Here is an 18,145-nt window from a genome sequence, read left to right as displayed (position 1 = left end):
AGCACTTAATGCCTATGACAAACAGACAAAACATCCTCCATTTTCACCAATCTCTTCATCAATTACTTAATTTCTAAAGTTTAATTACTAAAGAGTAATTACTACCCCCAAAAAAAGAATCTCTGGGTTCCCAGGGAGCTTGGAGTTCACGTCCCATGGCCCTCTGTGGACGCCAGCACCCCGCCCAAATCCCCAGACCCAGATCACGGGTCTCCACTTAATTACCTCAATTACTTGCAATGGGGAGCTCTCTACCTGATTATCTTACAGCCTCCAAAAATACCTGAAGGTTATCAGATTCAAAAACCACACACACCCAGCCACACACACACAGGCACTTACACACACTCTCACGCACAATAATGGGCTGGTCTGTTGACTCTTCAAGCCTCAACCTCTGAATCAGTGAACCACTGTGAACACCTTAAAAGCCTCCACCTTCCACAAGGCTTTCAGAAAACCCAGTCTCCTTCCTTGGCCAGCCTCCGCTCTCCAGGGGACCTTAGCTGCACCTGCCCCTGTGTGGTCAGCCCCGGACAGAGAGCCCAGGTCAGGGATAAGAGTAGCAGGAAGAATACAGTAATTTGGATGCAAAACAGTTTCCAGGAATTGAGGGCTAATGGGAGGGGCAGGGATTTGGCTAGGTGAGAGTGAGGGAGGTTACGCCTGTGAGAGTCCAGACCTGTGGTGCGTGGCCCTGGCACCTGGGTGTCCGATGCCAAAGAGAAGTTGTACCGAACAAAGTTAAACAGGCACAGGAGATTTTATTCAAGACCATGCAATAGTGGAGAGAGACTAAACTCTACTCTGCGGAAACAAAAGGTGGGAAGGTTTTTAAGGTCCAGATGGGCTGTTGGGAGGCAGGGCGCTGGAGGATGACAAGAGGGAGCTTGGTCCACAGGATGTGTCCAGTGCTCTGCGTCATTCCTGAGTCTGCAAATGCCTTTGTGATCAGGCCATCTGTGCATGCTAATTGTCACTTATGCAAGCTCAGCGCCTACCCGCCTAGGGAGCTGGGAGACAGGGTGCTGTCTTCCTCGATGATGACATTTCAGAGGTCCTTGAGAAGGGCATTCCTGGGTTGTAAAACTGGCAAGACGCCGGGAGAAGATTTACCTACATTTCAAAGGGACAAAGAATTTTCAATGACAAGTTTTCTAAAGTAAATGCTGTGAGAAAAAGGAAGGGTGGGGGCCTATACTTATAGTCAGGAAGAAACCTGTGTAAAACTTAATCAATCTTAGGGTGGTTAAGGGTGTCCTAGTCACTGCTATTATGTCAACTCTGTCCCATGCATGGGTCTGTGACTCTAGGCCTCTGCACATACCTGGTGCCCACTCTGCACAGCACAGAAAGTGGGTGTCATTCCAGCAGGCAGCTCCTCCACGCATAGAGAAGAGAGGCAGGACAGGAAGACTAACCTGGGGTCTCTGACTCAGCTCTCAGCGTCTGCAAGGACATGCATCCAGATGTCCCCATTAGCCCAATGTCTGAGCCCTATATCTGAGTGTCTGTGTCCTTGGGGGACAGTGTGTCCCTCTAGTTGTCTGCCTGTGTCTCTATTGCATCCAGATTTTTTTAAAAACCCACTCATTTAATAATCTAATAAACATTTATTCAATTCCTTCTGTGGGCATGTCCTGTTCATTGGGTGTCCCCTATCAAGTCGGGGTTTGTCTGTGTGTCTACCTTTACCTCTGGCCACACTGTCTTTCTACATCTCACGTGTAACTCTGGGACTCTCTCTCTCCCTCTCCCTCTCTCTCTGTCCCTCCCTCCAAGCCTCCCTTTCTGTACATTCATTGTTTTATTTATTCAGACTGCATAGTGAACTTCTCCAAGGACCTCTAAGGAGGTCACAGCCTGCTGGGAGTGACAGACAATAGCCCAATCCAGGGTGAGCATGCTTGGAAGACAGGGAGATGCTTGGCCCTGAGGGTGGGTGGGTGAGTGGGGATAGAAAGGGTCCCCAGAAGAGGTGTGTCTGTGTCTCTGGGTCTGGAGACATGGCCCCAGGATTGGAGGCTGTGTGTGTCTAAGTATGTGGGTCATGCGGGTTGGGAGGAGAAAGAGAAGAGAGATCAAGGGGCCACGTGTGCCAGGCTCAGACTAGAACACAGTGTAGGGAACAGGGTAGAAAGAGAGCCAGCAAACCACAGATTCCTCCAAAATTAAGGGTTATAAGTCCCTAGCTACCTCCTCTCTCAGACCCGGGAGTCTGGGCCCCGGCCCCTCCCCCCCTCGGTGCCCAGGAGTCATCTTGGCCCCACCATGAATATATAGGAGGAGACCGGCCCTAGTGAGAAGGAGGGTGGAGGAGGAGGAATCCTGCCAGGCTGGGGAGCTGGGATGCCTGGAGCTTGGCAGGAAGAACCAGCCCAGCAGAAATCAGAGCAGGAGGAGCTGTCCACGGTGTCGCTGCTCAGCTCCACGACCTGCAATGAGAGTCCTTAGAGCCATCCTGCTCTGCCTCTATGGGACTATGCTCTGCCTGACAGGTACCCAGACTTCTGACAAGAAGGGCCTGAGGGAGGAGGGGCTGGAGCCTGGACTCCTGGGTCTTGGTCATGGAGAGGCCTGGAAACTGTGTCCTCTTCTCCTTCAGTCATTTTCTCCATCTTCACTCTTCCTGCCACTTGAACCTTTTTCATCCTCCTTGTCCATGACCCCATTCAAGGGTACTTCTAGGGAGCCAGGGGTGCCTCTTTCACAGCTGGCTTTGCGTGTGCACTCACCCATGGAAGACAAGCCTGTCTGAGAGTCGATGTGTCCCCACATCCTATGGGTCTCTGTGCTTGTGCATGTTTTTCTGTATCAGGTTTGATGTCTGGGTGTTTGAACAAATGCTTTTGTGGGTGTGTTTATCTCTTAGCTTCACTTCTTTCTTTCTTTCTTTCTTTCTTTCTTTCTTTTCTTGTTTAGGTGAGAGGAGGGGAGATAATGAGGCAGACTCCCTCATGCACCCCGACCAGGATCCACTCAGCAACCCCTATCTGGGGCCAGTGCTCAAGTATTGAGCTATTTTTAGCACCTGAGGCTGATGTGTTCTATCCTCAGGGCCCAAGGCCACACTTGAGCCATCCAGCCACTGGCTGCAGGAGGGGAAGGAGAGAAGGGGTAGAGGGAAGAAGCAGATGGTCGCTTCTCTTGTGTGCCCTGACAGGGAATCCAATCTGGGACATCAATGCCATCGTCTGATGCTCTATCCACTAAGTCACCAACCAGGGTGTTAGCTTTATTTTTTAACAAAAGAGATGCATGCATAACTTTGCATATCTGCGTCTCTATGTTTGTGCAGCTCTGTGATCAGAAGTCCTGCATTTATCTCTGTGTGTACGTGTTCAGGGATCTTGATGTGTGTCTGTCGCTCTGTGTCTCATGTCTCCATGTGTCTTGTATCTGTGTGTGATTTTAAGTTGTATGTTTTTGTGGTCTTTTTTGTGTACCTCTAACTTCATAATTGTGGTTTTTCTAGCTGTGTGTCTGTGATACCTGGGGCTATACCTGTCTCTCTCCGGGTATGACTTCCTGTGCTCCAGGGTCTCTGTGCAGGGTTGTTGGCTCCATAGCCACACGTTTTCTGCCTGTGAGTAGGATTTTGCATGTGTATGCTGTGTGCCTTGGTCTGGCGCTTTCTACTGGAGGGTCTGGGTGGTAGTTGTTTTGTGTGTGAATTGCCTTCAGGATACTCTGTGTCCATCTGTGAGATCTGCATGGGTCTGTCCATTTTGCTCTTTTGCATTTAAGTCAGTGTTTAAGTGTTCTGTGTGCAATCCACTGGGGCTGGCTGCGTATGTGAAGTACAGATTGCACATCCCGCTGCCTGGACTGGAGTATCTGTTTTCCATCAGTGGTCTTTAAGTGCAACAGATCACAGTGAGTGTAGCTGGGAGAAAAACAGACAGAGCAGGAGCGAATCACTTCCTTATTTAAATCTTGAAAGCTGCCTGACCTCTGGTGGCACAGTGGATAAAGTGTCGACCTGGGAACACTGAGGTTGCCGGTTCAAAACCCTGCACTTGTCTGGTCAAGGCATATATGGAAGTTAATGCTTCCCCCTTCTCCTCCCCCCTTTCTCTCTCTCTCTCTCTCTCTCTCTCTCTCTCTGTCTCCCTGCCTCCTCTCTAAAATAAATAAATAAAATTTTTAAAAAATAATAAATCTTGAGAGCTTCCTGGAAGACAGTCAAGATGTGGAATGGCCTGGGGGGGAGGGGGGACTGGACTGGCAAGTGCAGAGAGACCAGTATTACTCTGCCACCAGGTAGAATAACCGTTTTCCCCTGTGAGAAGTGAGGAGGCAGAGAGACAGACTCCCGCATGCGCCCGACCGGAATCCACCCGGCATGCCCACCAGGGGGCGATGCTCTGCCCATCTGGGGCTTTGTTCTGTTGCAACTGGAGCCATTTTAGCACCTGAGGTGGAGGCCATGGAGCCATCCTCAGCGCCCAGGCCAACTTTGCTCCAATGGAGCCTCGGCTGTGGGAGGGGAAGAGAGATAGAGAGAAAAGAGAGAGGAAAGGGTGGAGAAGCAGATGGGCGCTTCTCCTGTGTGCCCTGGCCAGGAACCAAACCTGGGACATCCACACTCTGGGCCGATGCTCTACTACTGAGCCAACTGGCCAGGGCTAGAATAGCCTTGAACTGTTGTGGCAGCAGACCCTGGTTCTCTCAAGGCAACAAGACCTGTCTCCACTCAGAGAAAAGCTGTGGCTGTCCCAAGCTTGGAGGAGCCGTGAGTGCCTGTGACAGGTGCATCCCAGCCTGCTCCTCTCACCCCACCCCTGCTCCTCTCCTCAGCGTCCCAAGCCCTACAATGCTACAGCTTTCAGCACATCTACTTTGGGCCCTTTGACCTCAGTCACATGAAACTCCCCAACGTCTCCTGTCCCGATGGATGCTCTGAGGCTGTCTTGTCGCTGGACACTGGTGAGGGGCAGGAAGCAGCAAAATAAGAACAAGTGTGTGCGGAAGAGAAAGAACAAGGCTGAGAGATTAGGAAGGGATAGGGGAGGAGTCAAGGGGTTGAGGGAGCACTGCGTAGAAGAGGAGGGGAAGGAAAAGAAAGGATTGGGAAGGTATTGGAAAGGGAGGAGAAGAAAGAGAAAGAAAGGATGGATGAGAGCTTGGTGGGGGGGAGGCAACAGGGAGCCAGGAAGAGGAGGTGGGAGGGGGGCAGAAAGGAGGCAGAGGGGAGGGAGAGAAGCACAAGGGAAGAAAGGGTTGGTGATGAGCAGAGAAGAGAAAGGATGAGGGGAGGAGGTGACCAGAAAAGTGGCGTTTGTACGGGAGAGAGGGAGGAAAGAGGCGGGCTGGACGGAGAAGGAAGGTAAGTGAGAGAGAAGAGCGGCGGAAAGGAGACAGACAAGTGACGGGAGGGGGTCAAGTGCACAGCGGAGGTAGGAGGGGGGGAGGGCAAGGTGGAGGGCGGGGGACAGGGCGAGAGGCAGCGCACAGGCCCCATCCCCTCCCGCCCGCAGGGTACCGCGCCCCGGTGACCATGGTACAGAAGGGCTGCTGGACCGGCCCGCCCAGCGGCCAGATGCAGTCCAACGACAACGCGCTGCCGCCCGACTACTCGGTGATACGCGGCTGCACCATCGACTGGTGCAACGATGACCTCATGACCCATGACACCATCCCCAACCTGAGCCCAGGTGTGCCCGAGGGCGGGCCGGGGCGGGGACGGGCCTCCGCGGGCGCTTCCGGCCGCACGGCATTCCCGCCCCCGCGTCCCGGGAGGCGGGCGGGCGCCCGGGTGCCCCGCGCGCCCCGCCGGGAGAACCGGGCCGGGTGTGAGTCTCCGCTCCCTTCCAGCGCCCAACCCGCCCGCGCTCAGCGGCACCGAGTGCTACGCCTGCGTGGGGATCCGCCCGGAGGACTGCACCCCGGAGAAGTCCCGACGGGTCCAGTGTCACCAGGACCAAAGTGTCTGCTTCCAGGGCAATGGCCAAATGACCGTTGGTGAGGACCTGGGAGGGTCGGGGGGCCTGGAGGCCAGGCAGGCCTGAGTGTGGAGGCACCAGGCCTGGGACCTGGGGACCCGGCCCTGAAGGGAGAGCTGTCGCTCGGGCCTGCGGGAGGAGGCCGAGCCCGAGTCTGAGGGGGGAGAGTGGAAGTCAGCCCGCGGAGCCAGTCGGGGCCGGGCCTCCCTCAGTTCTGACCCCTCCTCCCTGCGCCCCCCATCCTCCCTGCGTCCCCCAGTCGGGGCCGGGCCTCCCTCAGTTCTGACCCCTCCTCCCTGCGCCCCCCATCCTCCCTGCGTCCCCCAGTCGGGGCCGGGCCTCCCTCAGTTCTGACCCCTCCTCCCTGCGCCCCCCAGTCGGGGCCGGGCCTCCCTCAGTTCTGACCCCTCCTCCCTGCGCCCCCCAGTCGGGGCCGGGCCTCCCTCAGTTCTGATCCCTCCTCCCTGCGCCCCCCAGTCGGGGCCCGGCCTCCCTCAGTTCTGACCCCTCCTCCCTGCGCCCCCCAGTCGGGGCCCGGCCTCCCTCAGTTCTGACCCCTCCTCCCTGCGCCCCCCAGTCGGGGCCCGGCCTCCCTCAGTTCTGACCCCTCCTCCCTGCGCCCCCCAGTCGGGGCCGGGCCTCCCTCAGTTCTGACCCCTCCTCCCTGCGCCCCCCAGTCGGGGCCGGGCCTCCCTCAGTTCTGACCCCTCCTCCCTGCGCCCCCCAGTCGGGGCCGGGCCTCCCTCAGTTCTGACCCCTCCTCCCTGCGCCCCCCAGTCGGGGCCGGGCCTCCCTCAGTTCTGACCCCTCCTCCCTACACCCCCCAGTCGGGGCCGGGCCTCCCTCAGTTCTGACCCCTCCTCCCTGCGCCCCCCAGTCGGGGCCGGGCCTCCCTCAGTTCTGACCCCTCCTCCCTGCGCCCCGCCCCCGCAGGTAACTTCTCAGTCCCAGTGTACATCAGAACCTGCCACCGGCCCTCCTGCACCATCATGGGCACCTCCAGCCCCTGGACAGACATCGACCTCCTGGGCTCCTGCTGTGAAGGGCACCTCTGCAACAGGGGCTCCGTGGCGCAGCGCTTCGCCGTGGATTCCGCTGCCGCCCCGCCTCTGGCACCCCACACAGTGGCCCTGCTCCTCGTGGCTCCCCTGCTGGTTGGTCCTCTGGGAGGACCCCTCGGTTTCTCCCCATAGACAGCCCCTCCAGCCTCTTCGTGAGCAAGATGCTGGGGCAGGGCTCACACGCACCCCTCACTGCGTCAGCCCCTATAATGTGGAAAATGATATCAGAGTTTTCACCTGTCTCTCTCGCTCCCTCCCACTTCCCTGCCGCTGAGGTTTCCTGGAAAAGAAATCTGCCTGTGGGCAGCAACTTCAGAGCAAGCCCAGGGACGCCAGCCTGCCCTACCAGACAGCCTGCCCTTCGAATTTTAAACTTGTCTGGCCAGACCCACAATCGCATAAGCCAATTCCTTGTGATAAATATATACATGTGCTTCTAGTTCTGTTGTTCTGGATGACCCAAGACTGATACAGAATCCACTGTAGGATTTATAGCAGGGGGCTACCATGACACTCTCTCTCTCTCTCTCTTTATATATTTATATATAATTGTGTATGATATGTGTATATTATACATAATGTAATATACATATTACATTATGGATATTATAGAGTATATATACCATGTTGTATATTATAATATACATATATAGTTATATACAAATATAATTACATATAACTTTTCACTGAGATATAAAACAGTGGTTTTCAACTGCCAGTCCATGACAGAGTTAACCACCCTGATGGCCTTTATACAATATATCTGGCAAGCCAGCACCAGTCTGCAGACCAGTGGTGAAAACCACTGATAGAAAACATATACAGTAAAATGCATAAAGTGCAGTTTGTCTGTATGTATACATCCCAGTAACCTCCACCCAGCTCAAGATACAGGACATGTCCAACCTCCGCACCAAAAGACTCCCTGATAACCCTTCATAGGCACTTTCCTACCCTGAAAGTAGCCTCTGCCCTGACTTTTATCATAGATGAATTTTGCCTCTTTTTGTACTTCCTGTAAATGGAGTCCTACAGCATGTCCTCCTGTGAACATCCTTTATATTTTGAAAGGATCCCTGTGGCAAGAACGAACGCAGAGTCCTGTGAGGTGGCTACTGCACCAGTCCAAGTATGTGGCGATGTGGGAGGCCACAGGGGTAGAGAGAGGGCTTGGGAACAGGATAGATTTTGTTGGTGGAGCTGACAAGACTTGATACATTGGTGGAGGACTGTGAGGAGAAGAAAAAACAACTCCAAGGTTCTGGCTTGAGGGCGGAGTCAGTGGTGGTGCCGTTTAACAAAGAGAGTAACAGATGGAAGGGCGTGAGACTCAGCAGTGGAGTCTTAGACAGGTTGAATCTGATCCAGTTTAAACTAAGAGCACCTCGGTTTGCTCAGGGCCCTGGGTGCTAGACACCACCCCCGCCTCACTGTGTTAGCAGCAATCCAATTTCCCCTCGGTAATTGCGATCAACCACCCCAGCAGTTAGAGGAATCCTCTTCTTTGCCTGTTGGTTCAATGGTGTGAGAAGCCCAAATTGGCCAAGGGGCAATCTCCCCTCCCACAATTCAGTGGACCGTCAATGTGCCCTCTAGTGGAACCTCTGTCTTTGGGAACCAGGACCTCCAAACCAGCAGAGCTCACAGTAGTGGGGATGGGAAGCAGAGTCTGCACGTGGGTTTAGGTGTAACAGTGAGAGGAGCGCCCCATCACCCCTCAATCCCCAGGCCTATGTGTTCAGGCTCTGGGGGAGTCAACGCTCGAAGCCTGCACTGCATCCTGTGAAACAGAACCCCATCCCTTGAGGGTTGGGCAACAATAACCGAGCCATTCCATTGTTTTATCAGGCCAGCTTCTCCTAGGCCATGGGGTCTGAGGTAAGCCAGTGAAATCTATGGGCATGACCCCATTGCCACATGTCAATCACTGTGTAATGAGTTCCCTGGTCAAAAGTAACTGTGTGTAACACAGCAGAGAGGAAGATAACCTGCAGTCCCAGGAGGGACTTTATGTGCGGTTGGAGAAATAAGGATAGCCCCTACCTTCCAAGCTCCCACTTACACACATCAGACCGCTTCAGACACAAATCTTGGAAATACAAGTGAAAGGTGGTAGGGGACCAGCATCACCAAACAGGGATTTATACACATCAGTGCACATCATTCACAGCACTGCGCATGCGCCAGGTACTGGCGCCACGGAGGTGAGTCCCAGTCTAATGGGAGAGGCAGATCAATGCTCAGACAGCTTGTAGAGCAGGGGTAGTCAACCTTTTTATACCTACTGCCCACTTTTGTATCTCTGTTAGTAGTAAAATTTTCTAACCGCCCACCAGTTCCACAGTAATGGTGATTTATAAAGTAGGAAAGTAATTTTACTTTATAAAATTTATAAAGCAGAGTTACAGCAAGTTAAAGCATATAATAATATATAATAATAATTACTTACCAAGTACTTTATGTCGGATTTTCGCTAAGTTTGGCAGAATAAATCTTTATAAAACAACTTACTATAGTGAAATCTATCTTTATACCTTGGTTGCTCCGCTACCACCCACCATGAAAGCTGGAACGCCCACTAGTGGGCAGTAGGGACCAGGTTGACTAGCACTGCTGTAGAGGAATGTGTAGGCACAAAAGGAGCCACTGTTGAGAGGAACCCATTGGGCTGATACCTGAGGGAGGAGAACCTGGTGACAGGTCTGAAAGCATGCCAAAGGGAATGGCATTCCAGGCAGCGGGACCAGCTCATGCAAATAAGGATACAGAGGAAGAAGTGACCTCACCAGAGATCAACAAACATTTGTAATTCATTTTTCTGTGCTGGGTGATTCTGGAGAACCCTGAGGAGTTCTGGGTCTGATGAAGGACACAGACTGGGGCCCACATGGACACAGCCCTGAGGGATAGCAGGGCAGTAAATAAGGAGGGTGCTCATGCCGTAAGGACTGGAAAGTAGAGAAATACCTCTAGCTGGAGGGTTAGGGCATTAAGACATCAGAGGTGACTTCATAGAAGACGAAGTGGGTGCTGGGTCCTGAAGGATGAGTAGGAGGTCACCAGGCTAACAGAGTGGAGAAAAACATTCCAGGCAGAGAGACGAGCCCATGACAAGATCAGGGAAGGCTTCTGATAGGAAGGAATCCGTGAAAAGACACCCAAATGACCAGTAGGAATTGGCAACGGAGCAGGGCAAAGGGCGTTCCCAGGAGGTAGGACAGTATATACAAAGGCTTGGTCTGTATATAAAGAATGAGAGCCTGACCAGGTGGTGGCACAGTGGATAGGGCATCAGACTGGGACACAGAGGATCCAGGTTCGAAACCCTGAGGTCGCCAGCTTGAGTGCAGGATCATCTGGTTTGAGCAAGACTCACCAGCTTGAGCCCAAGGTCACTGGCTTGAGCAAGCGGTCACTCAGTCTTCTGTAGCCCCTGGTCAAGGCACATATGAGAAAGCAATCAGCCTGACCTGTGGTGGCGCAGTGGATAAAGCGTCGACCTGGAAATGCTGAGGTCACTGGTTCGAAACCCTGGGCTTGCCTGGTCAAGGCACATATGAGAGTTGATGCTTCCAGCTCTTCCCCCCTTCTCTCTCTCTCTGTCTCTCTTCTCTCTCTCTGTCTCTCCCTCTCCTCTCTAAAATGAATAAATAAAAAAATTTTTTTAATTACTTTAAAAAAAAAAAAAGAAAGAAATCAAATGAGAAATTAGCCCTGGCCGGTTGGCTCAGTGGTAGAGCGTCGGCCTGGTGTGCGGAAGTCCCGGGTTCAATTCCTGGCCAGGGCACACAGGAGAGGTGCCTGTCTGCTTCTCCACCCTTCCCCCTCTCCTTCCTCTCTGTCTCTCTCTTCCCCTCCCGCAGCCGAGGCTCCATTGGAGCAAAGGATGGCCCGGGCGCTGGGGATGGCTCCTTGGCCTCTGCCCCAGGCGCTAGAGTGGCTCTGGTCGCGACAGAGCGACGCCCCGGATGGGCAGAGCATCGCCCCCTGGTGGGCGTGCCGGGTGGATCCCGGTCGGGCACATGCGGGAATCTGTCTGTCTCCCCGTTTCCAGCTTCAGAAAAATACAAAAAAAAAAAAAAAAAAGAGAGAGAGAGAGAAATTAAGGGGCTGCAATGAAGAACTGATGCTTCTCATCTCTCTCCATTCCTGTCTGTCTGTCCCTCTCTCTGTCTCTCTCTGTCACAAAAAAAAAAAAGAGAGAGAGAGAAAGGAGGATGGGGAGGAGTGGGTGGCAAGGCCCATAGAGGTGAGGATAGTTTTCTGAGTTTTTCCCTGAGGCCTTTGATCTCCATGACAGGGGTTAAAGTAGTGAGAGGCAAGGTCAAAACCAGGTGATAGGAAGCTCTCCCTGAGACCATGTAGGGGACAGACTAAGAGGAGTGAGACTAGAGGTAAGGAGACCAGCAAGAGGTTGGTGATGGAGTCTCCCAGTTTTGGTTTCCAGGGTCAGGAACCACCTCACGTTGAAGGCCTTGGGGAGAGAAGGAGGGACTGAGAAAACAGAGCATGTGGAGGCTGTGGGTTAGGAAGAGTCAAGTGCCTTGTGAGTGAGGGTAGTGGTTTCATCTGAAAGTTGGGAAGGGGTTTGTGGTGAGGGGGATTCTGGGGAGTGGCAATGTTCTCCCTGGGTGTGTGTGTGATGATTTCATTAGGGTCCACTATAGAATTATTTGTTCAAAATGTACCTCTCTCTCTCTCTCTCTCTCTCTCTCTCTCTATATATATATATATATATATATATATATATATATATATATATATATATATATATATTTTTTTTTTTTTTTTTTTCCCGAAGCTGGAAATGGGGAGGCAGTCAGACAGACTCCCACATGCGCCCAACCGGGATCCACCCGGCACGCCCACCAGGGGGAGATGCTCTGCCCATCTTGGGGCGTCGCTTTGCCGCAATCAGAGCCATTCTAGCGCCTGAGGCAGAGGCCACAGAGCCATCCTCAGCGCCCGGGCAAACTTTGCTCCAGTGGAGCCTTGGCTGCGGGGTGGGGGGGGAGGGAGACAGAGAGGAGAGGAAGGAGAGGGGGAGGGGTAGAGAAGCAGATGGGCGCTTCTCCTGTGTGCCCTGGTCGGGAATCGAACCCGGGACTCCTGCACGCCAGGCCGACGCTCTACCACTGAGCCAACCGGCCAGGGCCCTATATTTTTTTTAAGTGAGAGGAGGGTAAATAGACAGACTCCCACAGGTGCCCAACCGGGATCCATCCTGCAAGCCCTGTCTGGGGCCGATGCTTAAATCAATCAAGCTATTTTATTTATTTTTTGTATTTTTCCTAAGTAAGAAGTGAGATGGGGGAGGGTCCACTGGCAGACAGACTCCCGCATGCACCCGGTCAGGATCCACCTGGCATGCCCACCGGGGGCGATGTTTGGCCCCTCTGGGGCGTTGCTCTGCTGCAATTGGAGCCATTCTAGCACCTGAGGTAGAGGCTATCCTCAGCGTCCCGGCCAACTTTGCTCCAATGGAGCCTTGGTTGTGGGAGGGGAAGAGAGAGATAGAGAGAAAGGAGAGGTGGGAGGGTGGGGAAGCAGATGGGTACTTTTCCTGTGTGACCTGGCTGGGAATCGAACCCGGGACTTCTACATGCCAGGCTGATGCTCAACTGCTGAGCCAACTGGCCAGGACCAAGCTATTGTATTATTTTAGCGCCTGAGGCTGATATGCTAGGACCAACTGAGCTATCCTTAGTGCCTGGGGCCAGTGCTCAAACCATTCGAGCCAATGGCTATAGAAGGGAAAGAGAGAGAGAGAGAGAAGGAGGAATATGGGGGAGAGAAGCAGATGGTCACTTCTCTAGTGTGCCCTAACCTGGAATTGAACCCATGACATCCATATGTTGGGCAGACACTCTATCCACTGAGCCAGCTAGCCAGGGCCATACCTCTATATTTAATGCACTTTCTGCATGAATGGTATGTTTATAAAAAATGATGCCAGCAGCAAAGTCAAAGCCAGAGCGCAGATATTTGAACTCCCATTTTGTGACTTTTTAATCTTCGGTGACAGAGGTCAGAATACTGGCTATCTCTGTTTCATCAGTGGGGAGAGGGTACCATAGAACCTGCTGTGACAATAGGGATACTCTGTACACAGGTAGAACTGCATCTACCTGTATGCTTAAGATTTGTGAATCAGCCTGACCAAGCAGTAGCGCAGTGGATAGAGCGTCGGACTGGGATGCGGAGGACCCAGGTTCGAGACCTCGAGGTCACCAGCTTGAGCAAGGTCTCATCTGGTTTGAGCAAAACTCACCAGCTTAAGCCTAAGGTCGCTGGCTCGAGCAAGGGGTTTCTCGGTCGCAGAAGGCCCACGGTCAAGGCACATATGAGAAAGCAATCAATGAACAACTAAGGTGTCGCAACAAAAAACTAATGATTGATGCTTCTCATCTCTCTCTGTTTCTGTCTGTCTGTCCCTATCTCTCTCTCTCTCTCTCTCTCTCTCTCTCTCTGAAAAAAAAAAAGATTTGTGAATCATACCTCAACAGAAAGAAACAAAATTAAAAGCACAACATATAATTAAATGATATCATGTCTGGGATTTGCATTAAAATAATAGAAGTGAGGAAGTAGGGGTAGGTGTAGATGAAATGCAATTAACCATGCGTTGGTTGGTACTTGTTAACTGGGCACATGGAGATTCATTATACTCTTCTGTTCACTTATGTATTTTTGAAGTTTTCCATAATGAAAAGGATAGACAGATAGATAGAACAAATACCAGCTGAACAGTAACCCTGGCACTTCCTCTCTTCAGAATTCAGAGATCCGCTTCTTTCGGTGATTCCCACACGATATAGGCCAGGATCATACATCATCTTGCCGCTGCCCCAAGACTCCTTAAGCCCTCCCCAGCTTAATAGTAGAAGTGGGCGCCCGAGTCAGCACCAAGGACAGATCCGTAGCACTGGGTCTCAGAACCACAGACAGCAACTCAACTAACGGGGCACAAATGATGAGGAAATGAGGAAATGACGTCTTCCCATCCCCCAGGACAGTGTGTAACACGTGAGAAGATAAAGTCAAAGGAGGGTCAGTCAGTATCACTGAACGAAAGTATTCCTTCACCAAATATCCATTGAGTATCTCCTAGGTGCAGGCACTGGGATGGTAAGATCCTTGTCCTAATCAACTAGAAAAAGAAGGTAACAGGGTCATCTAGATTGTCCTAAGTACCATGATAAAGATAAGGCAATGAAATAGGATATAGAATTAATTATGGTGCTGAAAGGGACCGTTTTTTTTTGGGGGGGGGGGGGTTTTGTAATTTTCTGAAGCTGGAAACGGGGAGAGACAGTCAGACAGACTCCCGCATGCGCCCGACCGGGATCCACCCGGCACGCCCACCAGGGGCGACGCTCTGCCCACCAGGGGGCGATGCTCTGCCCCTCCGGGGCGTCGCTCTGCCGAGACCAGAGCCACTCTAGCGCCTGGGGCAGAGGCCAAGGAGCCATCCCCAGCGCCCGGGCCATCTTTGCTCCAATGGAGCTTTGGCTGCGGGAGGGGAAGAGAGAGACAGAGAGGAAGGAGGGGAAGGATGGAGAAGCAAATGGACGCTTCTCCTGTGTGCCCTGGCCGGGAATCGAACCCGGGTCCCCCGCACGCCAGGCCGACGCTCTACCGCTGAGCCAACCGGCCAGGGCTGAAAGGGACCATTTTTTAAGAGGTGATTAAGGATGAGACAATATTGAGCAGATACCTGGATGAAGTGAGGGAGTGATCCACGAGAAGATTGGAGGTAAAAAGCATTCAGATGAGGAAAAGTCAGGTACAAAGACCCTGAGGCAGGAAAGAGCTTGGTCCATTTGATGATCAGCAAGAAGATTAATGTAGTAGAACAAAATAAATGGAGGAGAAAGTGTCAGGTGAGGGTTTGGCATGATTGGAGTAGACATGTGTGTTTTTCTGTTTCTCTTTTTCTGTAGAAAAAGAGAAACAGAAAAACAAAAGACAAGCAATGATTGAAAGAGTCAAGAAAGACTCAGGGGCAAGAAGCTAGAAGCAGATGATATAGCTGCAATTTATATGTCTATTTTTATTAGGGAAAACGTTAAACACAAAAGTGGACAGAAAAGTATAATATTTATTGTTACTATTGTGTAATAAACCATTCCAAAATTCAGTGTCTTAACACAAAGAGTGTATTATTTCGCATGATGCTGAGCATTAATGGGACTCTTTTGCTGGTCTCTCCAGAGGTCACTCATGCAGCTGCATTCAGTTGGGGCTGGACTGGGACTTTTGTTCAGGGTGCCTTGGTTCTTCTCTGCATGGCTTCTCAATGTGGCTAGCTTGGGCTTCTTCACAGCATGGTGGTCTTAGAGTTCTGAGAGAAGAAAAGTAGAAGCTTCACATTCTCTTAAGAACTGGACCTGGAACTAGCCCAACACCATTTCTACCACATTCTTTTTATTTATTTATTTATTTTCATTCATTCATTTTGGAGAGGAGAGAGAGAGAGAGAGGGAGAGAGAGAGAGAGAAAGAGAGAGAAAGGGGGGAGGAGCAGGAAGCACCAACTCCCATATGTGCCTTGACCAGACAAGTGCAAGGTTTTGAACTGCTGACCTCAGCGTTCCAGGTCGACATTTTATCCACTGTGCTCCCAACAAGTCAGGCATTTTTCTACCACATTCTATTGGTCAAAGCAAGTCATGAGCCAGGTAGATTAAAGGATAAGGGACATAGAGTCTGCCACTTAGTGAGAGAAGCCACATGCTAGCACAGAGAGGGGAGACAATGTACAAGTGCCCGCATATGCCAAGTCCTGTCATGAGGGCTCTGGACATTCCATCTCACCTAATCCTTAAGCAATCATGTGAAATAGGTACTATCATCCTCACAGGACACCCGCTAGGAACAGCAGAGCTACACGTGCACTCAGGTCTGTCTCTAAACCAGGATGTATGTGCATTATATCTTTCACAGAAACAAAGTCAGTGACCACGTCAAGGCTTGAACCAAGGTCTCTAACTCCCAGATTGATACATATATCTACACATATGAATATATATGGTTATATATTCATATATATATGATAATTACATATATTAATAATATTTATAATTATTATATATAATTTAACATAATAATATACATCATGTTTAATTGGTGGGGAAGACAAAGATACAGAGGAGAAAAGAGACAACACAGAGAGAAAAGGGGGAAAATAAAAGGACATGCATGCACTTGGAGACAAAAACCAGGAGACAGAAACTAAGAAGTATGATACACAGAGAGAAAGAAGCAAGCATTCAGGAACCAGAGCGAAAGTGAGAGACAGAAAGAGATTGGGACTGACAGAACCACGAGACTAGACTTCCTTTAGCCTGGGAGCTCAAAGAGGGCAAGAATTTTGTCTGTTTTATTATTGCCATCCCCTCAACGCTTAGAGCAGTACCTGGCGCTCAGTAGGTGCTCGATGTATGTATGCTGACTGTAAACTAGGCTAGACAAGCAGAGTTCCTGCAGTTCCCAACACCACCACTAGGTGGCAGTAGCCTGATGCCCTAAAGTCACCATTGCCTAAACCCAAAAGACTGCCCTGGAGGATTTGCTGCCACAGGCCTCTGACTTTCAGGATGTCTTACCCCAGGCTCAGCCCCGCCTTTCCCTGCACCAGCCCTGGGAGACGAGTGACCTTTCTGACTGAGACACCCTCTTCTTCACTCCCTAAGCAGTTAAACAATCCTTTGTTCTTTGCCCCTTCCGGCTGGGCCCCAAGGCAACTGGGTCCTTTCCAGGCCCGGAGATGGGGCTGAGAGGAAGGTGGGGCAGCTGGGCCGCGGCCAGGGAAAGGTCCCAGGGACTTTGGAATCAGTTATTCTAGTCTTCCTGGTCCAGGAGCTGGGGACCCAGTCCCCTCCTCCCTCAGACCCAGGAGAGCAGACCCTGGTCTCCTCCCTCAGAACCAGGAGTCTGGGTCCCCCCACCCCCGCCCTCCTCTCTGGGCCCGAGTCCACACCCGCAGTCCACTCCTCCCGCCAAATCCCACACACTGGCCCTCAGGCCAGCCTAGGCCCAGAGGTCCTCCAGAGTCCCCTCCCTCCTCTCTTTCACAGGGACCACTCTCCCCCTGCACTCGCCCCTCCAGGGCTGAGACCCAAGCTGAGTCACAGGAAGCTCTTGGCCCTGAGTCACCCCCACCGCCCATCTCAGCCCCTCCCTGGGCTGGAGGGAGCTGGCTCAAGCCATGTGTCCTCAAAACTGACCCCCACAGGCTGGAACTCCAGCGTGGAGGCAGGTGCCCTCCCCACTGCGTCCTGTTGCTGCCCCCCCAGCCCCAGCCCCAGCCCGTGTCTCCCAGGTCCAGCCTTTGCTCCTTTTTTCTCTCTTAGTTTCTCTCTGCAAGAACTTCCATGTCTTGATTCTGGCTTCTGCTTTCTCGTTACCTCTGGGTCTCTTCTCTCTCTATCTCTGATGTTTTTTTAATACCATTCTCTTCCTCCTTCCCTTCGTCCCTTCCTCCCTCCTTCCTACTCTTCAGTCTCACTCTCCCTCTCTTCTGGTTGCACCGCAGAGGTCTCTCTGGGTGTCTCCTCCCTCTCTGTCAGTTTTCACCAGCGCCTGCTCTGAGGCACCGCAATGAGGTGGCTGGTGCCCGGGGGTTTCTGTCCATGACCTTTGACTCTCTCAGGTGACTGCAGTCTCTGTGTCTCTGGCCTTTGGCCCCTGAGTGCGGTTGGATGGAACTGGAAAAAGCAAAGCTGTCCCCAGCTGTGATAGTGAACAGGACAGGGAAAAAGGCAGAGACAAGCATGAAGAGGCCCAGCGAGAGAACCAGAGACAGAGAGAGGCCCAAAGGGAGGTCAGGAAGCAGGGAGAGAAATAGAGACATGGACAAGGACAGAGACCTGGATTCAGCAAGAGACAGAGAGAAAATGAGACCAAAAAGAGCCCAGGCAGAGATGGAGACAGAGACAGAAAGACAGCAACACAGGCATCGATAAACACAGAGATAAACACAGGAAGGCAGGGAGACGGTGACAGGGAGAGAATAAAATAGAAAACAGAGGGACACAGAGATGAAGACAGAGACAGAGTTGCTGAGAGACAGAGACACAGAGGCTGAGAGAGGTAGAGACACTTAGAGAGAAAGAAGAGATGGAGACAAAGGCATAAA

General features: G+C 51.9%; 1 protein-coding gene across 2 annotated transcripts; it reads left to right on the top strand.

The window, feature by feature from the left end:
- Positions 1-2,322: 2,322 nt before the first annotated feature.
- LYPD5 (LY6/PLAUR domain containing 5) lies at positions 2,323-8,945 on the top strand. Of its 2 annotated transcripts, XM_066373654.1 has the most exons (5): positions 2,323-2,498; positions 4,801-4,929; positions 5,481-5,657; positions 5,818-5,964; positions 6,879-8,945. In XM_066373654.1, the coding sequence occupies exons 1-5, from the start codon at positions 2,441-2,443 to the stop codon at positions 7,136-7,138; spliced, it is 771 nt and encodes a 256-aa protein (XP_066229751.1). In that variant the 5' UTR covers positions 2,323-2,440; the 3' UTR covers positions 7,139-8,945. The 2 variants fall into 2 exon arrangements, with proteins under 2 accessions (XP_066229751.1, XP_066229752.1); XM_066373655.1 differs by lacking the exon at positions 4,801-4,929.
- The last annotated feature ends 9,200 nt before the right edge of the window (positions 8,946-18,145 follow it).

This window comes from Saccopteryx leptura, chromosome 3, assembly GCF_036850995.1.
Source record: "Saccopteryx leptura isolate mSacLep1 chromosome 3, mSacLep1_pri_phased_curated, whole genome shotgun sequence".
NCBI classification, from domain to species: Eukaryota; Metazoa; Chordata; class Mammalia; order Chiroptera; family Emballonuridae; genus Saccopteryx; species Saccopteryx leptura.
Note: the sequence above shows the minus strand (reverse complement) of the source record. Positions and strands in the feature narration are given on the sequence as shown.

What these genes read in the sequence shown, in the direction of transcription:
- LYPD5 (XM_066373654.1), top strand. Translation starts at nt 2,441, where the DNA reads ATGAGAGTCCTTAGAGCCATCCTGCTCTGCCTCTATGGGACTATGCTC. An exon ending in TGTCTTGTCGCTGGACACTG is followed by an intron (nt 4,930 to 5,480) that starts GTGAGGGGCAGG and finishes TCCCGCCCGCAG; the next exon opens with GGTACCGCGCCCCGGTGACC. An exon ending in CAATGGCCAAATGACCGTTG is followed by an intron (nt 5,965 to 6,878) that starts GTGAGGACCTGG and finishes CCGCCCCCGCAG; the next exon opens with GTAACTTCTCAGTCCCAGTG.